The following is a 27,747-nucleotide window of genomic DNA, read 5'->3' on the forward strand; positions in this document are numbered from 1 at the left end:
GCGACAAGGCTAAAAGTGTTTTCCACGATCACATTTGCAGATTCCCTCCGGGCCCGAAAGGGGGGGGGAGTGGTGCATCTTGGGACTTGTAGTTATACCAGGAATAAGGGACCTGCAACTCCTCCTTGCTAAACTTTCTGTGCTAAGAGTTAGGTTGATCCCTTACCAAAAGCACAGCTTGGTTACTTTTAGGTAACCCTTCACTCTGTTTATGCTAGACTCAAACTGAGTCTGGGCTCCTCCACACGCCTCAAAGAGATTGGCTTCTCTTCAGGAAGGGGCGGAGCTCTAGGTACGTTCGGGTCTCGGGATTGGCTAACTCTCGACTAGAAAAGGCGTTGCTGCCCTATGTACTGCCACCCATTCTGGAGCCTTGAAGAAAGTCTCGCGATATTTTGGCGCAAGGGCCAGAGCCGCGTAGCGAGCGGTGGCAGCTGCTGAGGGCGGCGGGACCGCGGCTGGGCTGAGGTCGGTCTGGTGAGGGGCAGCGCGAGCTGCCGCGCCTCTCAGGCTGTGCGTCCCGACGACCGGGCTCGGGAATAGCGTGTGGACAGCTCGGTCCCCGAGGGCCGCGCCCGGAACGGATAGGTGAGCGGACACCGAGCTTCACCTGAATTGCGGTGACAGGTGCAGAGCAGTGCGGCGCCGCACTCGCTACCCGGCCCGCCCCCCTCAGGCCTCGGCCGTCCGGCTCGGGATGCGCCGCGGGCCCGCACCCAGCGTCTGCGGCTTCGGGAGCCTGGCACCGCCGCGGAGGAGCGGCCGCCGCCCCTAGGGGAAGGCGCTGGGAAACGGCTGAGCACGGGCATGAGCTGGCCGCGGCGTGTGCTGCGGGACTAGGACGCCGCCATGAACCTGCACCAGGTGCTGACCGGCGCGGTGAACCCCGGCGACCACTGCTTCTCGGTGGGCAGCGTCGGCGAGCAGCGCTTTACGGTGAGGACGGGAGAGGCCGCACGGCCTCCGCTCCAGTTAGCGTGTTTTCGGGCTTAAAAAAACGTCTGACTCCTTCGGGCCAAAGTAGTTCCTCCAAAATGTTAGAAGAATCACGAATTGGGGGGTCGGGGAGAGGGTGTTGATTTTTCCCGTTGCATGGGCCTGTAATGTGGAATTAATTTAGATTTGCTTCATTCCCCCCCACCCCAGGTCAAGGTTCTAAGGTCAAGTCTTTGTAGTTAAAAGAGTGGGTGTCTTAAAACAGTTACTGATTATTAAGCTAGATTAATAATATTAAATGACAATATAATGAAAACAACACCGTTCTATTTATTTTTCTTAAAGTTCACCTATGAATAACTTTGCAAAGAAAATATTCTCCATTCATCCCTAAGTTCCCGTGAGTTACATAGGCAACGGCCTTGAAATCCTTGAAAAGTTTTGAGGGTGTTCGAGGAAATTCCTGATGGTTGCACTGTTGTATCTTCCAGCGTATCTCCTGTTTGCTAAGGGCAGGTTAAGATTTAGCCAATGTGACTTGCTTTTCTTTTCTATTCTATTTCCAGCTGTTAGGACAAAGATAGTCTCACATTTCTGGCTTTAAGGGTTTAATGACATTTTTTATCTTAGTTTAGCTTTTCTAATAATTTCAAGTCACAAGTCAATAGTGGACTTCAGACCTCTAGTCTAAACATATTTATTAGTGTTGATGACTTTAGCTACAATTTTTTTATTAAACGTAAAATTTAATTTTGTACAACTAAAGCGCAAACAGCTTAATATGCTCCAGGCTTAGAGATCTTAATTTCTCTGGTGTGTGTGTGTGTGTGTGTGTGTGTGTGTGTAAAAGAGACAGACTCAGACTTTTGTTAGAATAAGTAATACCCAGCATTTAACATGCTTTAGGCATTTAATGCTTAAACTGTATTTGAAGAGTTATGCTAGCCTGTGACTTCCCAATGGAGTGGCACATGACTCTAGCAGTTGTCAAGATTCTAATTCTTGATGTTTGCTTAGTCTAAAGTTCTCAGGGGAAGTGAGGGGAGGAGATATCGGTCTTAGCATTTGTCACCCCACAGCTGGACATTGCTGTCTCTCCTTAAGGAAGGAAGTACAGCCAGCAAGTCTCCATTGGATGTCTTCCTGGTGAGAGCTTATAGGAAAATGATGTTTTCTGCCATCCCCTAAGCTTAATGAGAGCTTTCTCCAAGACAAATGCTATGAACTTTTTAAAAGGGCATTCTGAATGTACATAGGGCAGTGTGGGTACTTCAAAGCATTATAAATTGACAGCCCATTTATAAATCCACATGCATTAATCTATAAAACCTTGGCAAATTGCTTTCATGCTAGTTTTCAGAAGCCTTTAAAGGTTAAATAGTAACCATATACTAGCATGTAACTTTTTGCCCATTTCTGTTTTTAGTCAGTTTTTCCTAAAGCAAGTAATGATGATCTTCCTGTAAGCCCATTGCAGATTGCTTCCAGATAAGCATATAATCAAAGAAGTTACATTTATCCACAGCTTAGATACCTAAACACATCTAACTATATTAGTTTGGTATAAAGATCTCAGATCCCTTTAATTTTGGCAGCAGTTTAAAGATTATAGTTAGGTTTTTCCCTCTAGCAGCCAGCCGGAGTTCCATTTCAGCAAGTTTCTTGCCCCTACTTTCCCGAATAAATGGGTGCATCTTATATTTCTTTGTCTTGAAATTACCCATTTTCTCCTTCATGTTTATGAACAGTCTATTGTTTCTCCTTTGAAATCTGTTTTTAATCTCCCTTGTGTGAGTGTCAATGAAGGCATTGAGGATCAAATCATAGATCTCTGGCATTTTAGTCAAGCATTTCACCAAGCTCCACCCTCCCATAGCTTTTTATTTTATTTTTATTTGAAGAGCAAAATTAATGATACATAATGTATGAAGAATAAAAAATAAAAATCTTTCAGTTGCAGCTATACTTGAAGTATGGACTTGAGATTTTGCAGCCTTGTAGGATTCTTTCATCCTTTGTGGTGCTTCATGGTTTCTCTGAAGATGAGCCTGTGTTTGCAGTTCTTCCTTTTACACAGATGCAAATAGTACAACACTTGTTTTGGAGGATTTCAAAGAACAGGACTTTGGTTCCCGCTTACAGTTCTGACAGACTTCAAATTGAATTTGAATGACAATTTTCATGTTTTAACAATTACTAATATAGGTTAGTATATCAAAACATTCTTTTTTTTTTTTTTTCTTATTACCTCAAGTTCCATCACACTAGTTTGGATTTGCCTTTAGAAAGCTTCTAGTGGTCAATGACCATGTAATTCCTGCTTTCGGAGTGCGTTTAGTTCATTATTAAGCAGTGTGGCCTTGCTTGATGGTGGCTTCATTGTGAGTGCCTAGACGGTTACTGAGGCAGTGGTGATACTACTTAGTAGTTGAGTCAGAACCTGGTTTGGTTTCAAGCATGGTTCTTTATCACTAGGTTGCTTTGTTGTTTGTTTGCTTGCTTTTGTTTTCCTTTCTTTTTTAAATTTTACTTTTGTTTTTGTTCTAAGGATCAAGCCAGTGGGCCTTGCTTACACATGCTTACATGTTATGGAAGCTTTCTATTACTGAATATCCTCAATACTGTTTTCACTTTTTTTTTTGAGGCAAGGCCTTGCCATACTGCCCAGGACTCCTGACACACAGCCTCACTCATCCACCCACCGTCTATTTGTTGACTAGTTGGGGCACAGGTCATTAGTTTTTTTGTTTTGTTTTGTTTTTAAGCAAGTTCTCCTCTAACTTCTAAAATTTTTTTAATAATTTTTTAGTGGAATTCTGTTTGGTGTTTGTTATATGAAATGCCAACTCTTACGATTCAATTAAGGTTATAATTAATTGTATATTATTCATGTTACTTTGTATTAGGAAGTACTTTATAAATAGTGCCTGATTTCATGAGTGGGTTCAGAAGCTTATTGCAGTGCAGTTAATAATTGCTTTATTAGTTTAGATTTGAGTCTCAATATAATATTTCTACTAAACATTTTTGAATTTTTATCATCCATTTGTTAAACATTTTAATATCAACATAAAGTGAGGAATTAAAGGAAACACTGGGTACATTGTTGAGCCAGAATTCTTTTCCTTGGTTACAGTCATGCTTCCCTCATTCTTCTTGTGATACTGTATGAGTGTTCTAATCTTGATCTATTAATAGCTTTTGTTTTTTTGGAGGGAGAAAATGCTGTTTACAAGCACAGTGATTTAAAAAGAGACACCATTAATTAGAATCTAGATGTCCTAATATTTTCTGTAGCACGCTGACAAAAAAAATAATACATTTCCTTTTCTGATTCATCCATACTTAATGCTGACAATGTGTTTTAGGAAGGAATTTAGTTTAAGTTTTTAAAATTTTGTTTCATATTATTTGTTTGTATATGTGGCACATGTATGGTAGCCTAAGGACAGTTTGTGGGAGATTGTTCTCTTTGTCCACTGATGATTGAACTTAAGAGTTCTGGGGCTTGAACTTAGGTCATCAGGTTTGGTAGCAGATACCTTTACTCTATGAGCGATCTTACTGATTCAATGAGGTTAATTTTTAAAAGACAGAAAGGTTGTGCTAATATTTAGGATTTTCTTACTCTGTGGAGGGAAAGCAAATATTTTATAACTTCAGGCTTTCTTTAATAACAGACAAACACTGTGCAAAGGGGATCCAGATTATAAATTGATAACTGCAACTATGGTTCTAAGGGGATTTTGATAGGGAGACTAAATAAGTGTTTTCTTTCCCCAACTTTCTGTGATAGTAACTCATTCCTTGTTTCATTTTAGAGATGCGTTATCAGTGGCAGTATGATTGCTGTATTGGGAAGATAGAAACGTTTTATGAATGGTGTGTGTGTTTGTGTAGGGTCATATTAATGTTTGTAGGTGGGGGGTTTATGGAAGGGGAAAGTTTGCTTTGTACCTATCTGAAGGAAGAGAGAGCTGTTTGTGGTACCTATAATGCCATTATAAATAACTTCAGTGAAGCTTTGTTTTAAAGTTTTATTTTTTATCAGTTATTGTGTTTTTTTAGGAATAAATACACTTAATAAAAATCTTTAAAATAATCCTAATTGTCAATATTATGTTTAAAAAAGAGAGAATAAATATTGATTACAACATAATCAAACTTGAGTCATTTAACCCGAACATATTCCAAGAAAGAAATTGTTTTGGGTATATACCTGTTAGGGATTGATTAAAATAAAAGGTTCATGAAAATGAACTCCAAGCATCTTAGAGAAACCAGTTTCCAAACTAGAAGAGTGGATATATTGGATATATTTTTGAAATTTATAATATTCCAGATTACTTGTCAGACTTTGAAGGTTTTAATGTTCTTGTGATTGAAGCTTCCTAGTGCACAGGACTTAGTTCTTCCTGTGCATTGCATCCTGTGTACTCGCAGAGGTAGTAACTTAATGTTACCTGTGCCTATTAGGAAGGTTTTTACTGAGGACCGTCATTGGTTAGGAACAGAGTATTTGGGGATTTGTTTGTTCGTTTTCCTTTTTGAGACAGGACTTTGCTATAATAGCACAGGCTGATCTCTAACCTCTGCTACCCAAGTGCTGGGATTACTATATATACCATTTTCCTGGTTTGGTTATAGATCTAACAGAAATAGTTGGTATACTGATTGTAATATGCTGATATTTTGTGACACTGTATTCGATTACCCAACACAGTGTTGTTGCTATTGTTTGTTTGTAGTACTGGGAATTGAACCCAGGACCAGAAGCAATGTCGAATATCCACTTTATCACCGAGCTACATTTGTTAACTCCATATTACTATCAGTGCACCATTAAGGGAGTTTTTGTGAATAATTTATTTCACACAAGTCTATAAACTAAAACTAGTGTTTAAATTTTTGTTTATTGAGACAGGGTCTCTCTCTGTAGCCTTAGTTTTTCTGGAACTCACTGTGTATACCAAGCTGGCCTTGAACTCACAGAGATCCACCCTCCTGCCTCTTAAGAAAAATGCTCACCACCATGCTTGTTTTTAATCATCATCTTTGAAACAAGGTCTTATGTAGCCCAGGCTATCATCTAGTTCACTAGTTAGCAAAGGCTGACCTTGGATTTAATTCCTCCTCAGCCTTACTATTGCTGGGATTACTAAGGGAATATATGGGCAGACCTGGCTCACAGTCCATTTTAAGGCCCTTTTCTTATAGTATACTTTCATTTTTATCACCCCAACAGGCAATGTAAGTTCTAGAGGTTGAATTTTAAATATTCATAACCACTTTAAGTGACTTTCATGTGATACTTAATTTAGACTTTATATAAATTTATATACTCAAAAAACAAAACAAAAACAAAACAAAACAAGTTGGGCGGTGCTGGCATACTTTAACCAAAGCATTTGGGAGATAGAGGTAGGTGGATTAATGAGTTCAAGGCCAGCTTGGTCTACAGAGTGAGTTGCAGGGCTATATAAAGAAACTGTTTCAGAAAACAAAATAAAACAAAAGTCTTTAAAAGTACAAAACAAGAAACTATCTCCAAATTAAAACATGGCATTGTTTCCACTTCCCACAAATATTGGAAAAAATAGCAGCAACAGAATTAATGGGCCTTTTCTTTGAGAAATGACATCCACTTATTTTGAGCCTAGAACTTAAAGTAAGTATATATGTGCGTGATCGAGAGGAATGCTGGAGAGTGAAACCAGGGCTTCTTGCATACAAGGGCATGCACTACCTCTGATTACTCTCTCTGCTCTTGTATTACCTAGCAGTTGACTTGTGATTGTGGAATCCATACCACTTCTGTGCTAAAGAATGTGAAAAACAGATCTTCAACCTTGTCCTTAGCATGATTATTTTTAGATATCTATATCTTATAATTTAGGTAATTTGACATGAGTTAATTTAAGAATACTCCTTGTTGTCAACATTTTTTTTTAACTTTCTTGAACCTTCTTGTTTTCTTGAGTCTAACCAAGTCCAATACACTTCATCTTTTCTTGTTCCTGTTTGTTCCTCTGTCCTTGGCACTTGAGCACTTCTAAATAATATAAATAAAACTGGAAAATGTAATCGTATTTATCAATTTTATATGGGACCGAAAAGCTTCCCAGGAATCCTCCCACCCATCTGTTCCTTTGTTTTATCTCCACCCTAACATTCTGTTACTCATAGACATCCACATGGAGTTTTTATTTTATTTATTTATTTTTTTTGTCTCTATACAATGAATGATATACTCTGTCCTAAATGTCCCAGGTTAAACTCTTACTCTGTGCTCCTGATTTATCTTCTCAAGTTCTGTCTGGAACCTTGGTCCTTTATTATCTACCTCTTTTTCTTAGAATTAGACATGCTTAAAACTTTTTATCTTAAAAAACAATATTTTCTGGTGGACCATGTCTCCTTAGTTGTCACAATCACACCAGAGTTAACAATGTCTTCTCTACATTACTTTCTCTTTGTATTTGTCAGTTCACCATTCTCTTGTTTTCCTTAGCTTAGTTATAACTCACTTCTTTTTCTCCCTTTCCTCCTCTTTTCTTCTTCCTTCTTGTCATTCTTAGTGCTCTTTGTAAGTGTTCTTTTAGGTTGATAATTCATCCTTGGTCATTCATTCTGTATTCACTTCCTGAGTATATTACCTTCAGTGGTAAGAAACCTGTCTTAGAATTCCAAACTGATAAATTTAAATGATCTTTGGATTTTTCACTTAAAGGTTTCACAAATACTCAAATTCATTATTTAGACTCAGTTTCCCCTATTGGCACATCTTACAACCTTTTCCACCTTGTTTGGTTTGTTTTCCTATATTATTATCTTTGAGAATAGTTGCAAGTTCGTTCTGTCTGCCTGTCTGTCCATCCGTCCCTCTCTTCCTCCCTTCCTTAGGATAGGGCTTCTGGCTGTCCTGGAATTCAGTCTGTAGACCAGGCTGGCCTCAGACTCAGAGATCCTGCTTTTTCCCCAAATGCTGGAACTAAAGGCATTGCCACTGCTACCCCTAGCTGTTTTTCTGAGCTTGAGGCTTGGTGGAACCAATCAATATCTCCTCCAACTTTTTTACAAGTCCTGTAGAGTCTACCTCCTAGATAGTTTTTAGACTTCTTTTGTCTTTATCTCTACTACCTCAATGAAATAGCCTTTTAACCGATGTCCTTGAATGCAGTCATGTGGATCTTCAGTTTAACTAATTAACGCTGCCAGAGCAGAAGGCAAGTTAAGATAAGTGTGACCTCTTCAGGTATTTTAATAAATGTTTCTAGTCTCTTGCGAGTTTTCATGTAGAACTGTCTTCTTAAACTTGAGGTATATCTATGCTATTTGCAATTTGTACAGTAGGAATCCCAAGTACTATCTCTCTCTTACATCCAAATATTCTAACACATTTATTCCAACAACTTTTCAACTCCTGCTTTTGTGGAAAATATCTTAATATTTAGCTACTCCTCATTCCTAAAGCCTTAGAGTGGAAGTCTCTAATCAGATTAGCTGTTCCCCCTGTAATTAATTAGTTAATTTTTGAGTCAAGGTCTTTTTATATAGTCCCTATTGGCCTGGAACTCACTGTGTTGCTGAGGCTGGCCTCAAACTCACAGAGATTCTGCCTCTGCCTCCCAAGTGCTGGGATTAAATGCATGTGCCACCACCACCTGGCCCTGATTTTATTTTTAACCTGTAGCCTAGTTCTTTATTTCTGATATCCTTTGTCATTGCATTCCCAAGCAACTAGAGAGGTAGGGAGTGGTAAATACATGAGAACAAATAAGGAAAAGAGAGCCTGGGATGGAGTCAACTGCTCTAAAAACTAAGTGCATTATGGTCAGGTGGTCCTAAGAGACAGAAGAGCATTCAGATTAGTGCATCTTTGGATTGTATAGTGTTAGAAATGTTTGATTTTAAATGGGAAAAAAAAGAACAGAAGGAAGGGCAATGAAAGGTGAGGGAAGGAAACAGGCAGAAATGTCTGAGATAGATTTATAAAAGAATAATCACGTAGGGTACTCTCATGGTAAGAAAGGAGTGGGGGTTTTATTGCAAGTGTAGTAACAAACTAAAATTTAAGCAGTGATTATAACTTGATTCAGTAAACATCTTTAGAAGTCATTTTTTGGTTTGGAAATAGAGATGGATTTAAGCAATTGGATTGTTAACAGTAGGACAAAAGACAGATGATTTTGTTACAAACGGGTGAGAGAAATGCATATGATGGCTTTCAGATGGGGTTGATTTGTAGCTGAGTTATATAGAGGAAGGAAAGCAAATAGTTCTAACGAAGGCTGTCTCAGAAGCGGTTAGAATGTATGTATTTTAAACAATATGTAATACCAGTTTTGTACATATCTTTTGAAATGTCTATCATTTTTATTTTACCTTTTTAGGCCTATGCATCTGGATGTGACATTGTAATACTGGGAAGTAATTTTGAAAGATTACAGATCATCCCAGGAGCTAAACATGGAAATATTCAAGTGGGATGTGTAGACTGTTCAATGCAACAAGGCAAGGTTTGTAATCTTGTGATAACATGTAGAATTTTGTCAGAATAATCTCTGAAATATATATCTCCTATTCAATTAAGACCTCCTTTCCAAGGACAAAGCTACACATTTCTTTGGCTCTCTAAGATGAATTTTGGAGAATGTCAGGAATTCTGGTGGTGATTTGTCGTTGTTTTAAGATTTTAATTTTTATTTTATGTGTATGCCTGAGTGTGTTTATGTGAACTCTGTGGGTGGGGGTTGGGGTGGGGTGGGCAGCAACCATGGATGCCAGAAGAGGGTTTGTATCACCTGGACCTGGACTTACCAGGTGGTTGTGAGCTGCCTAACCTGGGTTCTGGGAAGCAGACCTAGGTGCTTTACAAAAGTAGCAAGTACTCTTAGTTGCTGAGCCATCTCTTTACCTGGTTTTGATTTTTGAGACAAGGTTACACTGTAACCTAGAAATCACAGGGCAGCCCAAGCTGACCTTGAACTTACTGCAGTCCTACTGTCTACCTCTTGACTATTGAGATTATAGGCGTAAACTATAATTTTAAGATGTCACATAATCTTCTTTACTAATTGAGATAGAAGCATAATACTTATTATCTATAAACATACCTAAAGCTTATTGTTTTGGCATTAGAATGCAAAATTAATATAAAACAAAAATCTCCTGAGATGTAGCTTTCTTAAAATGGAAAGAAATAGGGGTTGGGGATTTAGCTCAGCGGTAAAGCGCTTGCCTAACGAGCGCAAGCCCTGGGTTCGGTCCCCAGCTCTGAAAAAAAGAAAAGAAAAAAAAATGGAAAGAAATAGCATTGTTTTCAAAAGACAAGTCATTTCGTAGTCATTATTTGTAGGTAGATATTCTAGTAACTTCTGGAAAACATAGAAAGGGTACATAAACTAAAATATAGAATTAAAAACTGTCAGGATTCTATATGAAATGTAAAAATAATAAATTGAATAAATAATCATAATTCAATAAATAAATAGAAAAAATAACAGCAAATACAAAACAGCTTAGTTCTTGTTGATCAGTTTAATTATATCTGTGTGGAGTGTCCATACTATGCAACATACATAACTTAAAATAGCACCAAGAAAGAATAGCTGATTAGGCATATTTATTTGTTTTTGAGACAGGATCTGTCTAACTTGGAACTTGCTATGTAGACCAGGAGGCCTTGAGCTCACAGATCTGTTTGCCTTTGTCTCAGTGCTGTGATTAAAGGCACACATCACCATGTTAGGTACTTTATGATACTTTTGATAAAAGGTGTTTTTATTTCAGTCTTTATTATTTGTTGTACTTCCATTGTCTTTTGTCACCTTTTAGCTCTTTTCAATATAGTTGCAAATATGTCTCTCATATCTGCCTCTTGTTTAGACCCTTAACATGTTCTTCTTTTTAGGATTCTAAAACTGTGAAGGTGTTTTCCCCATGTTTTTAGTGTTTGCTCTCCTAGCCCTGTAATCTTTTGTTATTATTAAAAACTTACTTAAATATCATTCAGATTCATAGAGCTAAGTAATATTGGAAATGTGATAGCTTCCAGCGAAAGCTTTTCATGAAGATTCACTAAATTATACAATTACCTAAGTTAGGAGGAAGTAATTTGGTTTTATGATCAACCTAATAAATGATGTTTTCTTTATTGACAGGTAGTGCTATGGCCAAAGCCATTATCTCTTAAAGTATCAGGAAGCCAGGCAGGACGGTGCCTATCTGTAGTACAGCTATCTAGAGGCCTAAGCAGGAGGCTTTCTTGAGTTCAGGAGTTCTGTGCTGTAATATGCTGAACCCATCTTGTCTCTGGACTAAGTTTGACATTCATCTGGTGGCCTTCTAGGAATAGGGAACCACAGGGTTGCTTAAGGTTAGGTGAATAAGTCTATAAAGTATCAGGAAGATTTTTAGGGTCTAGTGCTAAGGTACTTCTGTTTTTAAGAAAGAAAACACTACTTGACATCAGCAATGTTTATCATTAACATTTTTTCTTTATTTAACCACCAAATTATTACCTGTATATCTCTTGTTTTCAGCTTCAAAACATTCTTAACTTATTTTCATGGAAAATTAAAATTGTTTACATTGGCATGAATCATTGTTTAATATGGCTCAGACCTATCTTTTAGTTTTGTGTTCATCATTCTGTTACAAAGAACACTTCTAGCTAAGTTGGTCATGAGTCACCTGTAATATGTGTTGTTTCTTTCTTTCTTTTTTTTTTTTTAATTAACTTGAATATTTCTTATATACATTTCGAGTGTTATTCCCTTTCCCAGTTTCCGGGCAAACATCCCCTCCCCCCTCCCCTTCTTTATGGGTGTTCCCCTCCCCACCCTCCCCCCATTGCCGCCCTCCCCCCAACAATCTAGTTCACTGGGGGTTCAGTCTTAGCAGGACCCAGGGCTTCCCCTTCCACTGGTGCTCTTACTAGGATATTCATTCTTTTAATCTTTATAACTGTGTTCATAATATGCCTTCATTTTAAAATTTAATGAATACTTAATTATATTTTCAAAACCAACTCATATTTAGAGCCCAGTATTTCCTAGCTCAACACAGTCCAGCTGATTTGTGTATCCTATAAACTCATTCATTTAACATATTTGTTTTAAGTTTTTGTATATATAATATCCTCATCTCTTACTTTCTCTTCATTAGAACATATTGTCCTTTTATTTATCTCTATTTTTTATTTTTAATCTAGCTGGCTGTGTATGTTGTTTTTAAGATTGGGTCTTAACTATATATCTAAGGCTGATCTATGATTCTTGTCTCTCATCCCATAATTCTGGGATGACAGGTTTATGCCTTCGGGTCTAGTTGATTTCCGGTATTTTAATAGGTTCTTTCGAACTATTGTTGTTGACTTAAAGAGTAAATTTAAGAAGGAATTTAATGGGGTTGGGGATTTAGCTCAGTGGTAGAGCACTTGCCTAGCAAGCGCAAGGCCCTGGGTTCAGTCCCCAGCTCGGGGAAAAAAAAAAAAGGAAAAAAAAAAAAAAAAAGAAGGAATTTAATATGTAGCTTGTTTGCAGGATACTTGCACAGAGACCTGGGTTCAAATTATATATCCCTGCCCTCCACAAAATAAAAAATGAAAAAGGAACTTAAAAAACATAAAATGTTAAGAATTATACACATTGTACTTATAAAGAATAGGTCTTGTTTTATTTTTATGAAGTTAAATTATTTGTTGGGAGAATTATGAACTCCAAAGATTTTGTACTTGGCAAAGGTTATATTTGCATGCTTCCTCTATGAAGGAAATGGTTGACATTATAGGGCACATTATTTACATTATTACATTATTACATGCTAAGTGTTTTATGACTGTTCATTTCTTGACCATAGGACTATTGGAAAGGTAGTGTTATGTGTGTTATGAATGCAGACAGAGAAGTTTCTGCATATGGATAAGCAGTGCTGGGGTTCTGACACCATGCGATGGCTTCTAAATTGACGTGCTAAGTACCGCGAAGTCATATTTGCATACGTTAAAACCAGAGTCGTAATTTTCTTTGTTCTTTTGATCTATAAGTATTTTAATCTATTTATATTTGTTTTTCTTTTTAAAAGATTGCAGCATCTTATGGAAACGTTATCTCTGTTTTTGAACCAGTCAGTGTGCCGAAAAAAAGGAAAAATTTGGTCAGTAATTTATTATTTTTCTTTTAGGAATTGAAATAGGTCTTGTATAAAAGAATCAAAATGACCACACTTTTAACTAGTATAAATTATGGACTATAATTGAAGATACATTTTAAGTTCAATTTTCATATTAAAATATAATTACATTTTTTATTAGAATTGAATTAGACTACATTTTGGCAACCAAATATCATAAAAAGTTTTGTTTTCCTTCTAACAGTTTTATTTGATAATAGATAAAGTGTCAGTAACTTCAAGTTTGGAATTTACTTTATTGATACTGTCAAACACCACTGTTTAGCCTGAGGGCACCTTACTATTTGATCTATACAGCACTCTTAGTTTCCCGCCTTTTCATATGTGCATTGTCCTTACAGCTAATGATTGGCTTTCAGTATTAAACATTTCTAGGCCTTTCTTTTTTGCTTTTATTATATTATATAATATAGTTGCTGTTAGATGAATAATTGCTGTTCTTTATAAGGAAAATATATATGAAATTAGAAAGTTCATTCACTAATAGTTTATAAATAGTGGAAATATGTACTTATATTTCATTAGTTTAATGCATTTGAATATAACAGACAAGTCACATTCCTTTCCATATCTGTAGTCACTGTAAAGATTAAACTAGTGATTCCTAAGCCACATGAAAGCATCAGCATAGGGAAGTGGAAGGATAGGATTAGAAATTGTAGGATTAGTGTCTATTTCTGTTGCGTTTACTTATCTGAACTCTGGTTTTTTGGGTTTTTTTTTTTTTTTTTTGGTTTGTTTTTTTTTTTTTTTTGTTTTTTTTTTCCCAAGATAGGAGCCCTGGCTGTCCTGGAACTTACTATGTAGACTAGGCTGGGCTTGAACTCAGAGATCTGTCTGCTCTGTCTCAGGAGTGCTGGGATTAAAGGCGTGGGCCAGCACACTGGGCTCCTGTGTGATTTTAATAGAGACCAGAGACCACTTTAGAACCTTCTTTGCTCAACTCTCAAGTTAACTGAGATTTGTTCATTCTTTTTCTCTCCCCCCGCCCCCCAGAGCTGAGGACCGAACCCAGGGCCTTGCGCTTGCTAGGCAAGCGCTCTACCACTGAGCTAAATCCCCAACCCCCATTTGTTCATTCTTAATAGAGTTGTTATGAGAATGATATATTAAAGATCAGAAATGTAGAGAATTAAGTTGTGTTTTAATGGTAGAAATACCCTTATATATCTTCTGATCATTTTGGAATTGCTTTTATTTGAGTCAGTACTATCTTATAAATTACCTTTTCTCTATCCCGTCCCTCTTACACTTTTTGCTCTTTTTGAAATAGAATCTTGCCATGTAGCACAAGACAAGCACAGAATTTACTGTGAGTCCAGATTAGCTCTACACTCTGAATTGTCTTGTCTCGGCCTCCCAAGAGCGGGGTTTACAGGCAAGTGCCATTATGCTGGACACTCATCAGCATTCAGTTTCATGAAGAGCTTCCAAAATTCTCTGATTTCTGTTAGCATCTATGGGTTATTAGAGGCCTTTACTGCTTCGTTAAATAATTGACAGTTCTATACTGTACTTTTAAAGTGTTTATTATATTTATTTAACTGGAAAGAGGCCACCTGTGGTGACCATGGAATAATTTGCAGGAATTCTCTCTTAAAAGTAGTAATGTTACCCTCAGTTTTTTTTTTTTTTTTTTTTTTTTTTTTTTTTTTTTTTGCTGATTTGTAGGTTCAAATAAAAGATGGTTGAAAGAGTGGGAAAGTCTCATTAAGGAAGTAAAGTATCTTAGAGATGAAAGATTGAGAGGGATATTTAAATTAGTTGATCCTTATACACATACTTAAACTTTAGACTTTTATAAAATACAAATAATATAAGCAGTGTTTGGTGTGAAGTTATGTAAAATATGTTTATTGGTTATTTATACTAAGAATAGACTCTTCGACCCCAGCAGCAGGTAGTCTGAATAGTCTTCTTAAAAAATAGTCTTTATTATCTAATTCAGTGGTTCTCAACCTTCCTAATGCTATGAAACTTTAATACAGTTCTTTATGTTGTAGTGACTCTGATCCATAAAATTATTTTTGTTGCTACTTTGTAGCTGTAGTTTTGCTAAGACAAACTGAAATATGTGTTTTCTGATGGTTGTGACCCACAGGTTGGGAGGTGCTGATATAGCTCATTTCTCCTGACTCAATTGTTTTGTTCCTAAAAACAACTGCATTATTATTAGCACAGCAAACATGAACATGTTCATTTGATTTAAAAAAAAATGCTAGTCATAATTATTTAAGTGACTTTTTTTCCTGATTTTAGGAATTTTATAGTCAATGGCAGAAAAGTGGCCAATTTTTTCTGGACTCAATAGCACATAATATAACCTGGGATCCCGCAGGTAAGGAAATTAATAAGAATAACTAGAACAAATGTCATATAACTAGTTAATTTTATTACTCTTCTGTATTTTATCTGTGAGACAGTGGTGAATACAAAAATAAAACATTGTTCCCTTTTATAATTTATATCGAAATACAAGATCTAGCACATGATAGGACATGATAAATGATATACAGAATACCTATTAACTTTTGGGAAAAGATATTTCTCTTTGGAAAAAAAGATTTCATCAACAAGATTTCAGTGACCCAACTTTTTGATAGATTTTTAACAATTAGTGCAGAATAGATGAAATTAATTCTGAGACAAAATTCTGTATTATGCTATGTATTTGCATTAAAAAGGACATGCATGACTTGGGGCTGGAGAGGCTGGAGAGATGGCTACCAGTTAAGAGAACTGGCTTTTCTTCCAGATGATCCTAGTTCTATTCCCAGCCCCCACGGGTGGCTCACAACCCTCTGTAACATTACTCTAAGGGATGTGCACAGACATTCATGCAGACAGAAATGCACATACAAAATAAAAATAAATATTTCATAGCATAAAACAACATTAATTTTCCCGTTTATGAATTGCTATAGGGTTTTGTGGGAATGTGTGTCTCTTATCTGTGTATTATTACTTTAAGTATCATGTCTAAGAAAGACTTGGCACACATGGACCTTTGGCTAATCTTTTTTTTTTTTTTTTATTAACTTGAGTATTTCTTATATACATTTCGAGTGTTATTCCCTTTCCCGGTATCCGGGCAAACATCCCCCTCCCCCCTCCCCTTCCTTATGGGTGTTCCCCTCCCAACCCTCCCCCCATTGCCGCCCTCCCCCCATAGTCTAGTTCACTGGGGGTTCAGTCTTAGCAGGACCCAGGGCTTCCCCTTCCACTGGTGCTCTTACTAGGATATTCATTGCTACCTTTGAGGTCAGAGTCCAGGGTCAGTCCATGTATAGTCTTTAGGTAGTGGCTTAGTCCCTGGAAGCTCTGGTTGCTTGGCATTGTTGTACATATGGGGTCTCGAGCCCCTTCAAGCTCTTCCAGTTCTTTCTCTGATTCCTTCAACGGGGGTCCTATTCTCAGTTCAGTGGTTTGCTGCTGGCATTCGCCTCTGTATTTGCTGCATTCTGGCTGTGTCTCTCAGGAGCGATCTACATCCGGCTCCTGTCGGTCTGCACTTCTTTGCTTCATCCATCTTGTCTAATTGGGTGGCTGTATATGTATAGGCCACATGTGGGGCAGGCTCTGAATGGATGTTCCTTCTGTCTCTGTTTTAATCTTTGACTCTCTCTTCCCTGCCAAGGGTATTCTTGTTCCCCTTTTAAAGAAGGAGTGAAGCATTCACATTTTGATCATCCGTCTTGAGTTTCATTTGTTCTAGGCATCTAGGGTAATTCAAGCATTTGGGCTAATAGCCACTTATCAATGAGTGCATACCATGTATGTCTTTCTGTGATTGGGTTAGCTCACTCAGGATGATATTTTCCAGTTCCAACCATTTGCCTACGAATTTCATAAAGTCGTTGTTTTTGATAGCTGAGTAATATTCCATTGTGTAGATGTACCACATTTTCTGTATCCATTCCTCTGTTGAAGGGCATCTGGGTTCTTTCCAGCTTCTGGCTATTATAAATAAGGCTGTGATGAACATAGTGGAGCACGTGTCTTTTTTATATGTTGGGGCATCTTTTGGGTATATGCCCAAGAGAGGTATAGCTGGATCCTCAGGCAGTTCAATGTCCAATTTTCTGAGGATCCTCCAGACTGATTTCCAGAATGGTTGTACCAGTCTGCAATCCCACCAACAATGGAGGAGTGTTCCTCTTTCTGACCTTTGGCTAATCTTACAGTGTATTATCTTTGTTCTTCATGTGGTCTGTCTCTCATGTGGTCTCTACAGCAGGGTACGTAATTATATGGCTGTTAAAATTTGGAAGTGCAAGTTTAAGCTACAAATACTCCTAAAGCCTGGCCTTTCCCTATCCAGAGGATTTTTGTTTCCTTTTGTTTTGTTTTGTTTTTTTGTTTGTATCCTCTGTTCAAAAGAAGGTAGGAGTCCAGGTATTCAAGACCACCACATTCTGTTCTTCTAAGGTGTGTAAAAATTATTTTGCAGAGGGTCTTGTACAAGTTACAGTTAATCCTTACCATTCTAAAAAGCTCTAAATATATAAGAAAACTGAAGTTCAAAGATTGTCCAACTAGATCCAATTTGTATGGCTAAGTAAATGAGTTAGATACATGGATTTCTAAATTTCCAGCCATAAAGTTTGTGCTTTTTCTAGATTAACACCTTTTTCTCTTTTTTTGTTTCTTTTCTTTTCATTATACTCCCCCTTTCTCTTCTTCCTGCCAGTCTGCTCCCCTACTTTATTCCTGTTCTTCCTCCCTCCCTCCTTCTTTCCTTCTTCCCTCCCTCCCTCCGTCCCTTCCTTCCTTCCTTCCTTCCTTCCTTCCTTCTTCATTGCATTTTTATTAGGGTTTCATATAGCCTACTGAGTGAGAGATTATTTCCAAGAATATGGCTCTCTCCCAGTGACTGTAACACAAAATGAAGTGTCTTTTCTCTCTCAGCAATGAAAACTTGTAGATAGTCAGGGAGGGGTGGTTTCTCTCATTGGCCCCTACGCCAGCCACCATTGTCTGTTTATAATCCTCAAGAGAAGGGGACAGATTCATGGGATCATTTTCTCCTAAGGTAGATATTGACAGATCCAAGCTCTTAAATTATTCTTTTGCTTTTAATACATATATGTCTATCAAGATACATTTCTTATTTATGTGTATGTTTGTATGGGTATATACATGCTGTGGTTCATATATGGGGATCAGAGGACAGCTTGGAGGAGTTTGTCTATCTTTCCATCATGAAGATTCTGGGAATAGAACTCAAGACTTTAGACTTGGAAGCAAGTGCATTTAACCAGTGAGCCACCTTGTCAACCCCAAATTAGTCTTTTGTAGTTTCTTTTTAGGTACTATATTGTACTTTATAGTATTATAAGAAATTATGAGTATATATCTTAACTCAGTGTTAACAACCTACATAATAAATGCTATTCATATATGTGTGTATTTCTTTAGGTAATCGTCTTTTAACTGGTTCCAGCTGTCTGCAGCTTTGGTGTAATATTAACTCAAGAAAGCAAACTGAAGATGAAAATGCAGATAAAACAGATCTGAACTTTGGAGATTGGGTATGCATTTGGCATTGCAAGTAAGTAATTGACTAGAAAGTTTAACTGTTAAACCTGTCCTCTTTTTTTTTTTTTTAAATTTTATAAGTTGGTTGTATATATGGGTTGTTTAGTCTATTCACTGTGAACAGACATTAGGGCCAAAGGCTACAGTAAATACATAGGTTGTCAGTGAAATGGCTTCTCCATAGATACTTGCTATAAAGACTGACAACTGAAGCTCAGTCCTTGAACCCATGTAGTAGAAGGAGAGGACTGAGTCTCCAAGTTGTCCAGGAAGTAGGGAAATAGATTTTCTAAATATGATACCAAAGCTATAAAGTGAAAGAGAGGTAAAATTAATTGTTTGTCTATCCAAGTAAAAACATTTCTCTAATAAATAAAAGCTTGAGGAGAAATAGATTCAGTTCTGGAGTTAAACACCTTCTTTTAAAAGTAAGATTAGTTAGAAAGAATAGATCACTAGTTAACAGCAGTGAGCTATGAAGATGGGAAGAGACTTTTAGGTTCCTAGGAGGAGCTAATCGCCTATAAGCTAATTGTGCTGGGATTACAGGCATGCACAACTGCTTATGGCACAGTTTTATAATTTAGTTTAGGAATATCCCAAAGATTAATCAGATGAGTAAAAATGAGTGAGCAAGCTGAGGAGATGGCTAAATTGGGTAAATATTTGTTATGCATGTATGAGGAACTGAATTTGGAGTCCCTACATTCATATAAAAGACAGACATAATAGCACACTTATGTAATTGGGGTGGAGATGGGGTATAGAAGGAGGTGGACCCAAGGACTTGTTGACTGGTCAACCAGTCTAGCTGAAAGACAAACTTGAAGTTCGGTGAGAAGTTCTACCTAAAAACAATAAGGTGATAAGAGATAAAATAGAATAGTTGTGTTGGTTGGGTTTTTGTCAACTTGACACAAGTTAGTCATCCCAGTAAAGGGAATTTCAATTGAATAAATGCTTCCATCAGAATCCCCTTTAGGCAAGGCTGTGGGGTATTTCCTTAATTGATAATTGATGTGGGAGGACCCAGTGCACTGCAGGCGGTGTTGTCTCTGGGCAGGTAGCCTTTAAAGTATATAAGAAAGCAAACGAAGAAAGCCAGAGGAGCAAGCTAGTAAGTAGTATTCCTTTGTGGCTTCTGCTTAGTTCCTACCTCCAAGTTCCTGCCTTGAATTTCTGCTCTGACTTCCCTTCATGACAGACAGTAAGCTGTAAGATGAAATGAACCCATTCCTTAAGTTGCCTTTTGCCAGGATGTTTAATATAATGTTAGAAAACAAACTAGAAGAGCAATACCCTGGGTCAGCTCCTGGTGAGAGCATGAATGTTTGCTTGCTTACATACCTCTCCCTCTCTCTCCCTGAGAGTATACATTCATTTATATGTTCATTGCATCATTCTGTTGTTGCAGCAAAAATGAGAATATAGTAGTGAACCAGTAAGTATTTCAAATCATTATGGGGTGCCAAGGGAAACCATAAGCCAATGAAGTAATGATGTAGTCTGTATACTTAATACATAAACACTTCTTTGCACCTAGTTGCAGAAGTGTTTACATTTTAAAATAAGTCGATACTGTTACAGTATAAACTATAAATATGGCCTCCTATCCAACCCATTCTGCTTCTCTTCTGTTCAAAGTAGATGACAGGGGATTGGGAAAAAAAAGGTGAAACTCTTTTATGTGCTGATATGTTGACTGGTGTTTATCTGAGGAAGAATGCTGTAGTATTAATGAGACTATAGATAATATCACTTTCTTTTCATTCATTAGTTTTTTTAAATCTATCTTATATGTAAATGGTAGGGGAGATTACTTATATTGGAAAAGAATCGTGACAGAATTCCTTTTGCTGGTCTGGGGAATAGATAGAGTTCAGTGGTCTAATGCTTGGCTATCACATACATTAAGCTCCAGGTGTGATCCCATCACTGTACCCGAAAGAAGGAAAAGGCCCGTTTTGACATGCATTGCTAATCATTTTGGCACAGATACAGCTAAGCATGAATTTGAATGAAGAAAGGAAAGCAATGATAGTGCTAGGTGATCCAGTGTATATGAGTTTTAAAAATGGAAGGCTATATGGAATAGTGAACCTAAATTACTTGGAGGAGAAAAGGCAACTATGTACCAAGTAGGTAGGTGAGGCTGAGTAGCTGAATTCATGATTATTTAGATTCCTGTTATCACACATGAAGTCTTTCATCTAAGAAATGTTAGCCCAGTAAAGGCAAAATTCCCTTAAAATCATTGTTGTCTAAAAAATGTATATTGGAGTATTAGAGATACATGGATTTGGAAATTAGGTGTCCTGATTGAAAAACGAAACCATTCTCTCATATTTAGAGGGAATGTGCTATTAATGGGTGTTAGACTTGTCAAGGTTTTTTCTTTCTTTCTGTCTCTCCCTCTTTCTTTCTTTCCTTCTTTCCTTCTTTCTTTCTTTCTCTCTCTCTCTCTCTTTCTTTCTTTCTTTCTTTCTTTCTTTCTTTCTTTCTTTCTTTTTAAGCAATTATTACTCATGATTCTTAGGAAAATGTTTAAAACTGGTTTTGGAGAAGGGGCCTCACCTTTACAGCCCTGGCTTGCTTGAAGTAGTAGTCACAGTGTAGGCCAAATGGGTTTCAGACTTGCAGTATTCTTAATTCTACTATTTGAATGCTAGAATTTCCTGCATTTGCATGACTTCAAAATCTATATTTAAAGTTTCTCTTAGTAACTACTTTTTTGAAATATTCTAAATTCTAAAAGTTAAGGGTCAGGAGGAAACTCTCTAGTAAAGCATGTACTTAGCATTTACAGGCTCTTGAGTTTATCTCCAACACCAAAAAAAGGAAAACAAAACAAATATTCTCAGCAGGAACAATGAAAACTCTGTATGAACCTTTAGAGTACTAGTGGTACTCTGTAGTTCAGCTGTGTAGTAGAAACAAGAGGCCTGCTTAACCTGCTGTTTAACCAACCTGAGCTGCAGACTAGCCCCCGTCTCATAAGGGGGAAAAGTGAGTGTGAAACTGTTAACCAAAATTCTGTAATCATGAGAAATTGCTGGAGTTCAGTTTGTAAAGTTCTGGTTATTTTGAACCCAGTTTCCCTGGTGATTAACTCTTACCTTTTAATTTACAGAACTGCTTCCCAGGTCCACTTCATGAAATTTTCACCAGATGGAGAATTTTTTGCCACTGCTGGAAAGGTAAATTTTGAAAATAATGTCAAATTCTGTGGTGTGTGTGTGTGTGTGTGTGTTTGTGTGTATATATATACATGTGTACTGCATGTGCAGGGTTGTATACACAGAATAAAGACCAGAAATTAAGATCAATCTCAACCTTTTTTTTTTTTTTTTTTTTGAGACAGCTTTTTAATGAGCTTGGATGTCAGTATGGGTTAGATTGGCTGTCCAGAAAGCCTCTGGAGTCCTCTGCCTTCTCAATACCAGGGTTACAGGCAAGCATGGTAGCACCTGACTTTTTTGTATGGGTCCTGTAGAGTCAAACTCAGGTCCTCTTGCTTTTTGAGCATGCACTCTAACTGTTGAGTTATCTCCAGCCTGCTGTAATTTATTTTTGAACCTATGAACATTAACTTATTTATTCCATTATTTACTTATCTTAAAACTCTTAATTTCTATAAAAAAGTAGATAAAAAATGTCTAACTATAATGTAAAAAAGCATAGATGGAAAAAAACCTAGATTTAGAGACAGATCTAAAAATAAATACAAATTTACCAGTTTTGTCTCAGACTAGTCAGTTGATGGGGATAACAATACCCCACCTCAGAGTACCTTAATCATAGGGTTAATTTAAAGCAGTAGATATGAAACGACAGGCTAAGTGCCTTGTGTGTAGGGTAAAAATCAATGAGCAAAAATTAGTTTATTACCTTTTAGTTCAAATATATGTCTGACTTGGTATAAAATATAAGACTTTATAAAAGGCTCATTAGAGGGAAATTGGGGAGCAGTTTTGTTTGTTTTGTTTTGCACATACTTGGTTTTTTTTCCTTTTTTTTTTTATTAACTTGAGTATTTCTTATTTACATTTCGAATGTTATTCCCTTTCCTGGTTTCTGGGCCAACATCCCCCTAGCCCCTCCCCCTCCCCTTCTATATGGGTGTTCCCCTCCCCATCCTCCCCCCATTACCGCCCTTCCCCCAACAATCACGTTCACTGGGGGTTCAGTCTTGGCAGGACCAAGGACTTCCCCTTCCACTGGTGCTCTTACTAGTCTATTCATTGCTACCTATGAGGTTGGAGCCCAGGGTCAGTCCATGTATAGTCTTTGGGTAGTGGCTTAGTCCCTGGAAGCTCTGGTTGGTTGGCATTATTGTTCATATGGGGTCTTGGGCCCCTTCAAGCTCTTCCAGTCCTTTCTCTGATTCCTTCAATGGGGGTCCTATTCTCAGTTCAGTGGTTTGCTGCTGGCATTTGCCTCTGTGTTTGCTGTATTCTGGCTGTGTCTCTCAGGAGAGATCTACATCCGGTTCCTCTTGGCCTGCACTTCTTTGTTTCATCCATCTTATCTAATTGGGTGGCTGTATATGTATGGGCCACATGTGGGGCAGGCTCTGAATGGGTGTTCCTTCTGCCTCTGATTTAAACTTTGCCTCTCTATTCCCTGCCAAGGGTTTCTCTTGTTCCCCTTTTAAAGTAGGAGTGAAGCATTCACATTTTGGTCATCCCTCTTGAGTTTCATGTGTTCTGTGCATCTGGGGTAATTCAAGCATTTGGGCTAATAGCCACTTGTCAATGAGTTGCACATACTTTTGTTACTGTTGTTTCATTCCATATTTTCTTGAAATTATTTTATTTTCAATTGCTGCTTTACAAAGTAGATCCTAAACCACTAGTTTCAATTATTTTTCTCATGGCACAAAGCCTTCTGAAAACAGTCTGAGATATTCTAAAGACCCAGTAAAGCTTTAGTTATTTACTAATTTAGTAGGTTTTTGGGTGTTTTTTTTTTGTTTGTTTGTTTTTGTTTTGTTTTTTTGAGACAAGGTCTCACTTACAGCATACTGTATAGACCAGGATATCCTTAAACTTAAAGAGATACCTCTGCTTGTATTGAGATTAAAGGAATGCACCACCATGCCTTGAAATTGTACTTGTTTTTTTTTTTTTAACGAGTGACGTGGAGGTGGTTATTCTGATTGATGTTCAAAAATGGAGCCTAATACCAATTTCTTTGTATTTTCCCCCTATATTTCCCAAGTTAAGTTCAGATGAGGATCGGCATACATACAGTACTTGATTATTAACATTTTGTGTGTCTGTGTGTCTGTGTATGGGTGTGTGTGGTTGTGTCTATCTTATCTGTATGTATGCATGCTTGCAGAAGACAGTTTGCCAGAGTTGGTTCTTTTACCATGTGGGTTCTGTCAGGTTTTTGAAGAAAGCCCTAAATAAAATAGTTTTGCAATATTAAATTAATTTCATTTTCAATATTTCCTTAAAAAATGATAATTCATGAACTGCCTTGCCATCTATCTCAGTTATCAGAATTTGTTCAGAGTTCTCAGTTATCTATAATTTCGTGGTAGTATTGCTTTCTCTATGCTTGCTTTGTTTTGGTTTTATTTTGTTTGTTTGGTTTTGTCTTAAAGACATGGTATTACTATGTTACCTTGCAGGACTATGTAGCTCACTCTCTTTCTGCCTCTTCCAGGATCAGAGGGGTGTGCCATCAATATAGCTAGTATCTCACTCTTACTTGAATTTTTAGCTTAAGAGAGAAAAAAATCCTTAATTTCATTTTCTCCTGAATAATGTTTGTGGTTATACGGTCACTGGATGCTTTTTGGTTCTTCTCCTCAGGATGACTGTCTTCTAAAGGTATGGTATAATGTAGAAAACTGGCGACCAGCTGTTACCTCTCCAGATAAAAATTCAGAAAAACAATCCCAAGGAGAAATTGACTTTTCTTTTGTGTATCTGGCCCATCCACGAGCTGTAAATGGATTTTCCTGGCGTAAAACAAGCAAATATATGCCGAGGTCAGTGTTTTCACTGTATGTTAGAGAATTATCACCAACTTTAACTGGTTTTCTTACTTTGAACCTTTGAAGATTAGAATAACAGTTTATTGTTCCAGGTTGCACATGTCTGGATACCAGTCACGTTTGATTAATGCTTAGCATAAAAGCCTCAAAGTGAATTTGAGACCAAGATAACTTATTTCCATATCTATGTCTTTGTCATGCAGTTGTATATCTTTTCTTTTCTTTGTTTCATGTTCCATTGTATATCTTATTTGGATCACTGTTTGAATAGACTTTGTTTTTGACAGTTTCCATCCTCATTTGTACTTGCAAATGGTATCCTTTTTAAAAAACAAACAAACCAGTAAACAAAATACCCTTTATTGAAAGGACATCTTTGAGGAAAATAGAGTTAATTCTTTAAATTATCTTGCCTTGAATTGAGTATTAGTTTAACCCACAGATGCTCAGTTTAACTCGTATGAACTCAAAAATGTCTGTCAGTATTTTTTTTTTTAATTTCTGTAGTCCTTGAAAAACTTCTATAACATAGAATTTTTATGTGTTCTTTCGATAAGTTACACAGATTTAGTAAGTGTATCTACAGGTCTGTCTTGTACTACATGGCAGTGCAGATTTGGTTGTATATCTCACAGTTTTGGTTCTGTTGAGTTTCAGCATTTGAGATGTTCAAGTAGAACAGTGGTGATGTATGCAGATCATTTGGTGACTTTATTTTGCTCCCTTGGACCAACAGGATATATACCTATTATAGTAGTTATTGTCCTTATCCTAGCTCTACAGTCCAAGTTTAGTGTAGAAGAGAAATTAGGAAAAGTACTGGTTCTGTTCTCATTTTGTGGAAGAGTCTTCAAGCTAACAGAGAGTGATCTGAGTAATCAGTATTGCCAGCGGAAGGGACCGTATCTCAGATTCACTTACGTTCTAGTTCTCTTACTTACATACTTTAAAATGTGTTTTGAATAAAGTGATCTCACTGTGTGTATTAATTTTTATTTTAAAAGTTGTAAATGACTCCACTTGATAATCAGAAATTTGTCTTTAAAACCTATCTGAAGAGAACTACTTTATAAAAACTAATTTCTGCTGATATATAATAAATGAATATACTCATTTATTGGTGCTATAGCCATCAAAATACTAAACAAGCTTATGAATTACTGAAATTTTGTGGACTGACTTAGCTTAAGTTTTGATGGAACTGATCACAGTGAAGACTGAAGCAGATGGCAGATGCCTAAAACTGGGACATTTAGGGGTTCCTGCAAATAAAAATGAAGCAATAGTTATTCTCCTACCTTTGGGCTATTTTATTAAGTTATAGTCTGTCTCCTTCCCCCTCCCCCCTCTCTCCCCCTTCCTCTCCATTTTTAATGTGGCTTTGAAGATCATATACTTAGGATATATATACTCTTAAGAAGTAGAGGAAGGCCACAGGCTCAAAATCATTCTTGCTGTGGAGTACATATGTGGTCAGTCTGAGATACATGAAACTTTATCTTTAAAAAAAAAAAAAGAAAGAAAACTTGAATACAGAGAGTGTAGAAGAATGCCAGGGCAGGGAGGTGAGAGGGGGAGCACCCTCATAGAAGGAGGGGGAGGGGAAATAGGATAGGGGGTTTTGGAAAGGAAACCGGGAAAGGGGATAACAGATAACATTTGAAATATAAATAAAGAAAATATCAAATTAAAAATCCTTGAATGCACAGAGTCTGTTTTAATTGAGAAAGAACAGTAGAAATATTTGTGTAGTAAGCATATTCTTTACTATTTAGAAAGTGCTGAATACAGATCAGGTTGGAAGGTTTGGTGATATTCTGTAGGGACCTCCAAAAGTTGGCTGGAGATAACAAGTTGCTAAGCCATCTTAACTTGTTTCATCAGTATAGAACAAATGCTGCAGACATGTAACCTATCACAGGGTTGCTTTCTGTGAGGTTAAATCTATTGTTTGTTGTTTTTGTATTCTGTATGGACGCTGTATTAATATGATAGACTTGTCGTTCTCAGCCTGTGGGTTAGTTATGACTCTTCTGTGGGAAGGGGAGCAAATGACCCTTCTACAGGGGTTGCCTAAGACCATTGGAAAACACAGATATTTATATTATGACTCATAAGAGTTGCAAAATTGTAGTTACGAAGTAGCAGTGACAAAAATTTTTATAGTTAGGAGTCACCACAATATGAGGAACTGTATTAAAGGGTTGCAGCATTAGGAAGGTTGAGAACCACTGTGATAGACCGTTGAGGGAATAATAAACATTGTAAAAGAAATGAAGAAGGGGAGCTCCAATCTATTAGTATTAAGTACTTAGAGGACATTTTAACTAAGAATGGAGCAAGGAAGACAACTGACAAAGAAATGCAGTTCCTCTATACCCTTTGTATATTACCTGCTATTTTTTTTTATATTGACTATAGATATCCTGAGGAGTCACTTGAAGCTGTATACATGTATTAAGATCATTGCACTCTGTTGTTTTTGAGTTGGCACCTCTCTTGACTTGTTTTGTTTCTCTTAAATTCTTTTGCTTCATCTGATTGTCCTCTAGTCCACCCTTTAGTTACTGCCTGCTCCTCTTCCTTTGTAACTGTTTCTACTCTGCTAGATATTCATTGACAATATGAACTTTTAGTATCGTCTTTTAATTTATTTCCTTGTTAAATTGCTTGCTTTTGCTTTTATTGCTACAACCTGTGTATATATGAGTATATTAGAGGGAGGAAATAAGTATAGGCAGGGGATAGAAGAAAGGAAGAGGAAATGCGAGGGATGGATGAGTATTACAGTGATGAGGAGTGAGAAACAAGAGGTTGAGAAAGAAATCAGAAGAATGCGTTTTACAAGAAGTGAGGGGCAGATGGAGGGGAGATGAAAATAAAACATGGCTCAGAGAGGCTGACCGCAGAGGATGCTGTCAGAGATCAGAGAAAGGGAAGCATGGAGAACTAGAGAGGAGGAATGCAAAGGAATAGACAGAAAGGTGGGTGGGAGAACTAGATGGGAGTGGGGAGAGAATGCACTGGGCAAGTTGAAGTTGACAGAATAATCAAGGAAAAATATTGATTTT

The 27,747-nt window shown here is 37.1% G+C and overlaps 1 protein-coding gene across 9 annotated transcripts in view; it reads left to right on the forward strand.

The window, feature by feature from the left end:
• Positions 1 to 409: 409 nt before the first annotated feature.
• Positions 410 to 27,747, forward strand: part of Dmxl1 (Dmx-like 1) — a 171,435-nt gene continuing 144,097 nt past the window's right edge. For 7 of the 9 annotated variants that reach the window (XM_087592837.1, XM_087592831.1, XM_087592833.1 and 4 more), the window contains exons 1-7: positions 410 to 936; positions 9,330 to 9,455; positions 13,024 to 13,095; positions 15,391 to 15,469; positions 18,550 to 18,682; positions 21,800 to 21,866; positions 24,492 to 24,670. In XM_087592837.1, coding sequence (XP_087448963.1) covers positions 850 to 936; positions 9,330 to 9,455; positions 13,024 to 13,095; positions 15,391 to 15,469; positions 18,550 to 18,682; positions 21,800 to 21,866; positions 24,492 to 24,670 — 743 coding nt within the window. In that variant the 5' untranslated portion in view covers positions 410 to 849. 9 annotated transcript variants of the gene reach the window in all.

The sequence above is a fragment of the Rattus norvegicus genome, chromosome 18 (assembly GCF_021556685.1).
Source record: "Rattus norvegicus strain SHRSP/BbbUtx chromosome 18, alternate assembly SHRSP_T2T, whole genome shotgun sequence".
NCBI classification, from domain to species: domain Eukaryota; kingdom Metazoa; phylum Chordata; class Mammalia; order Rodentia; family Muridae; genus Rattus; species Rattus norvegicus.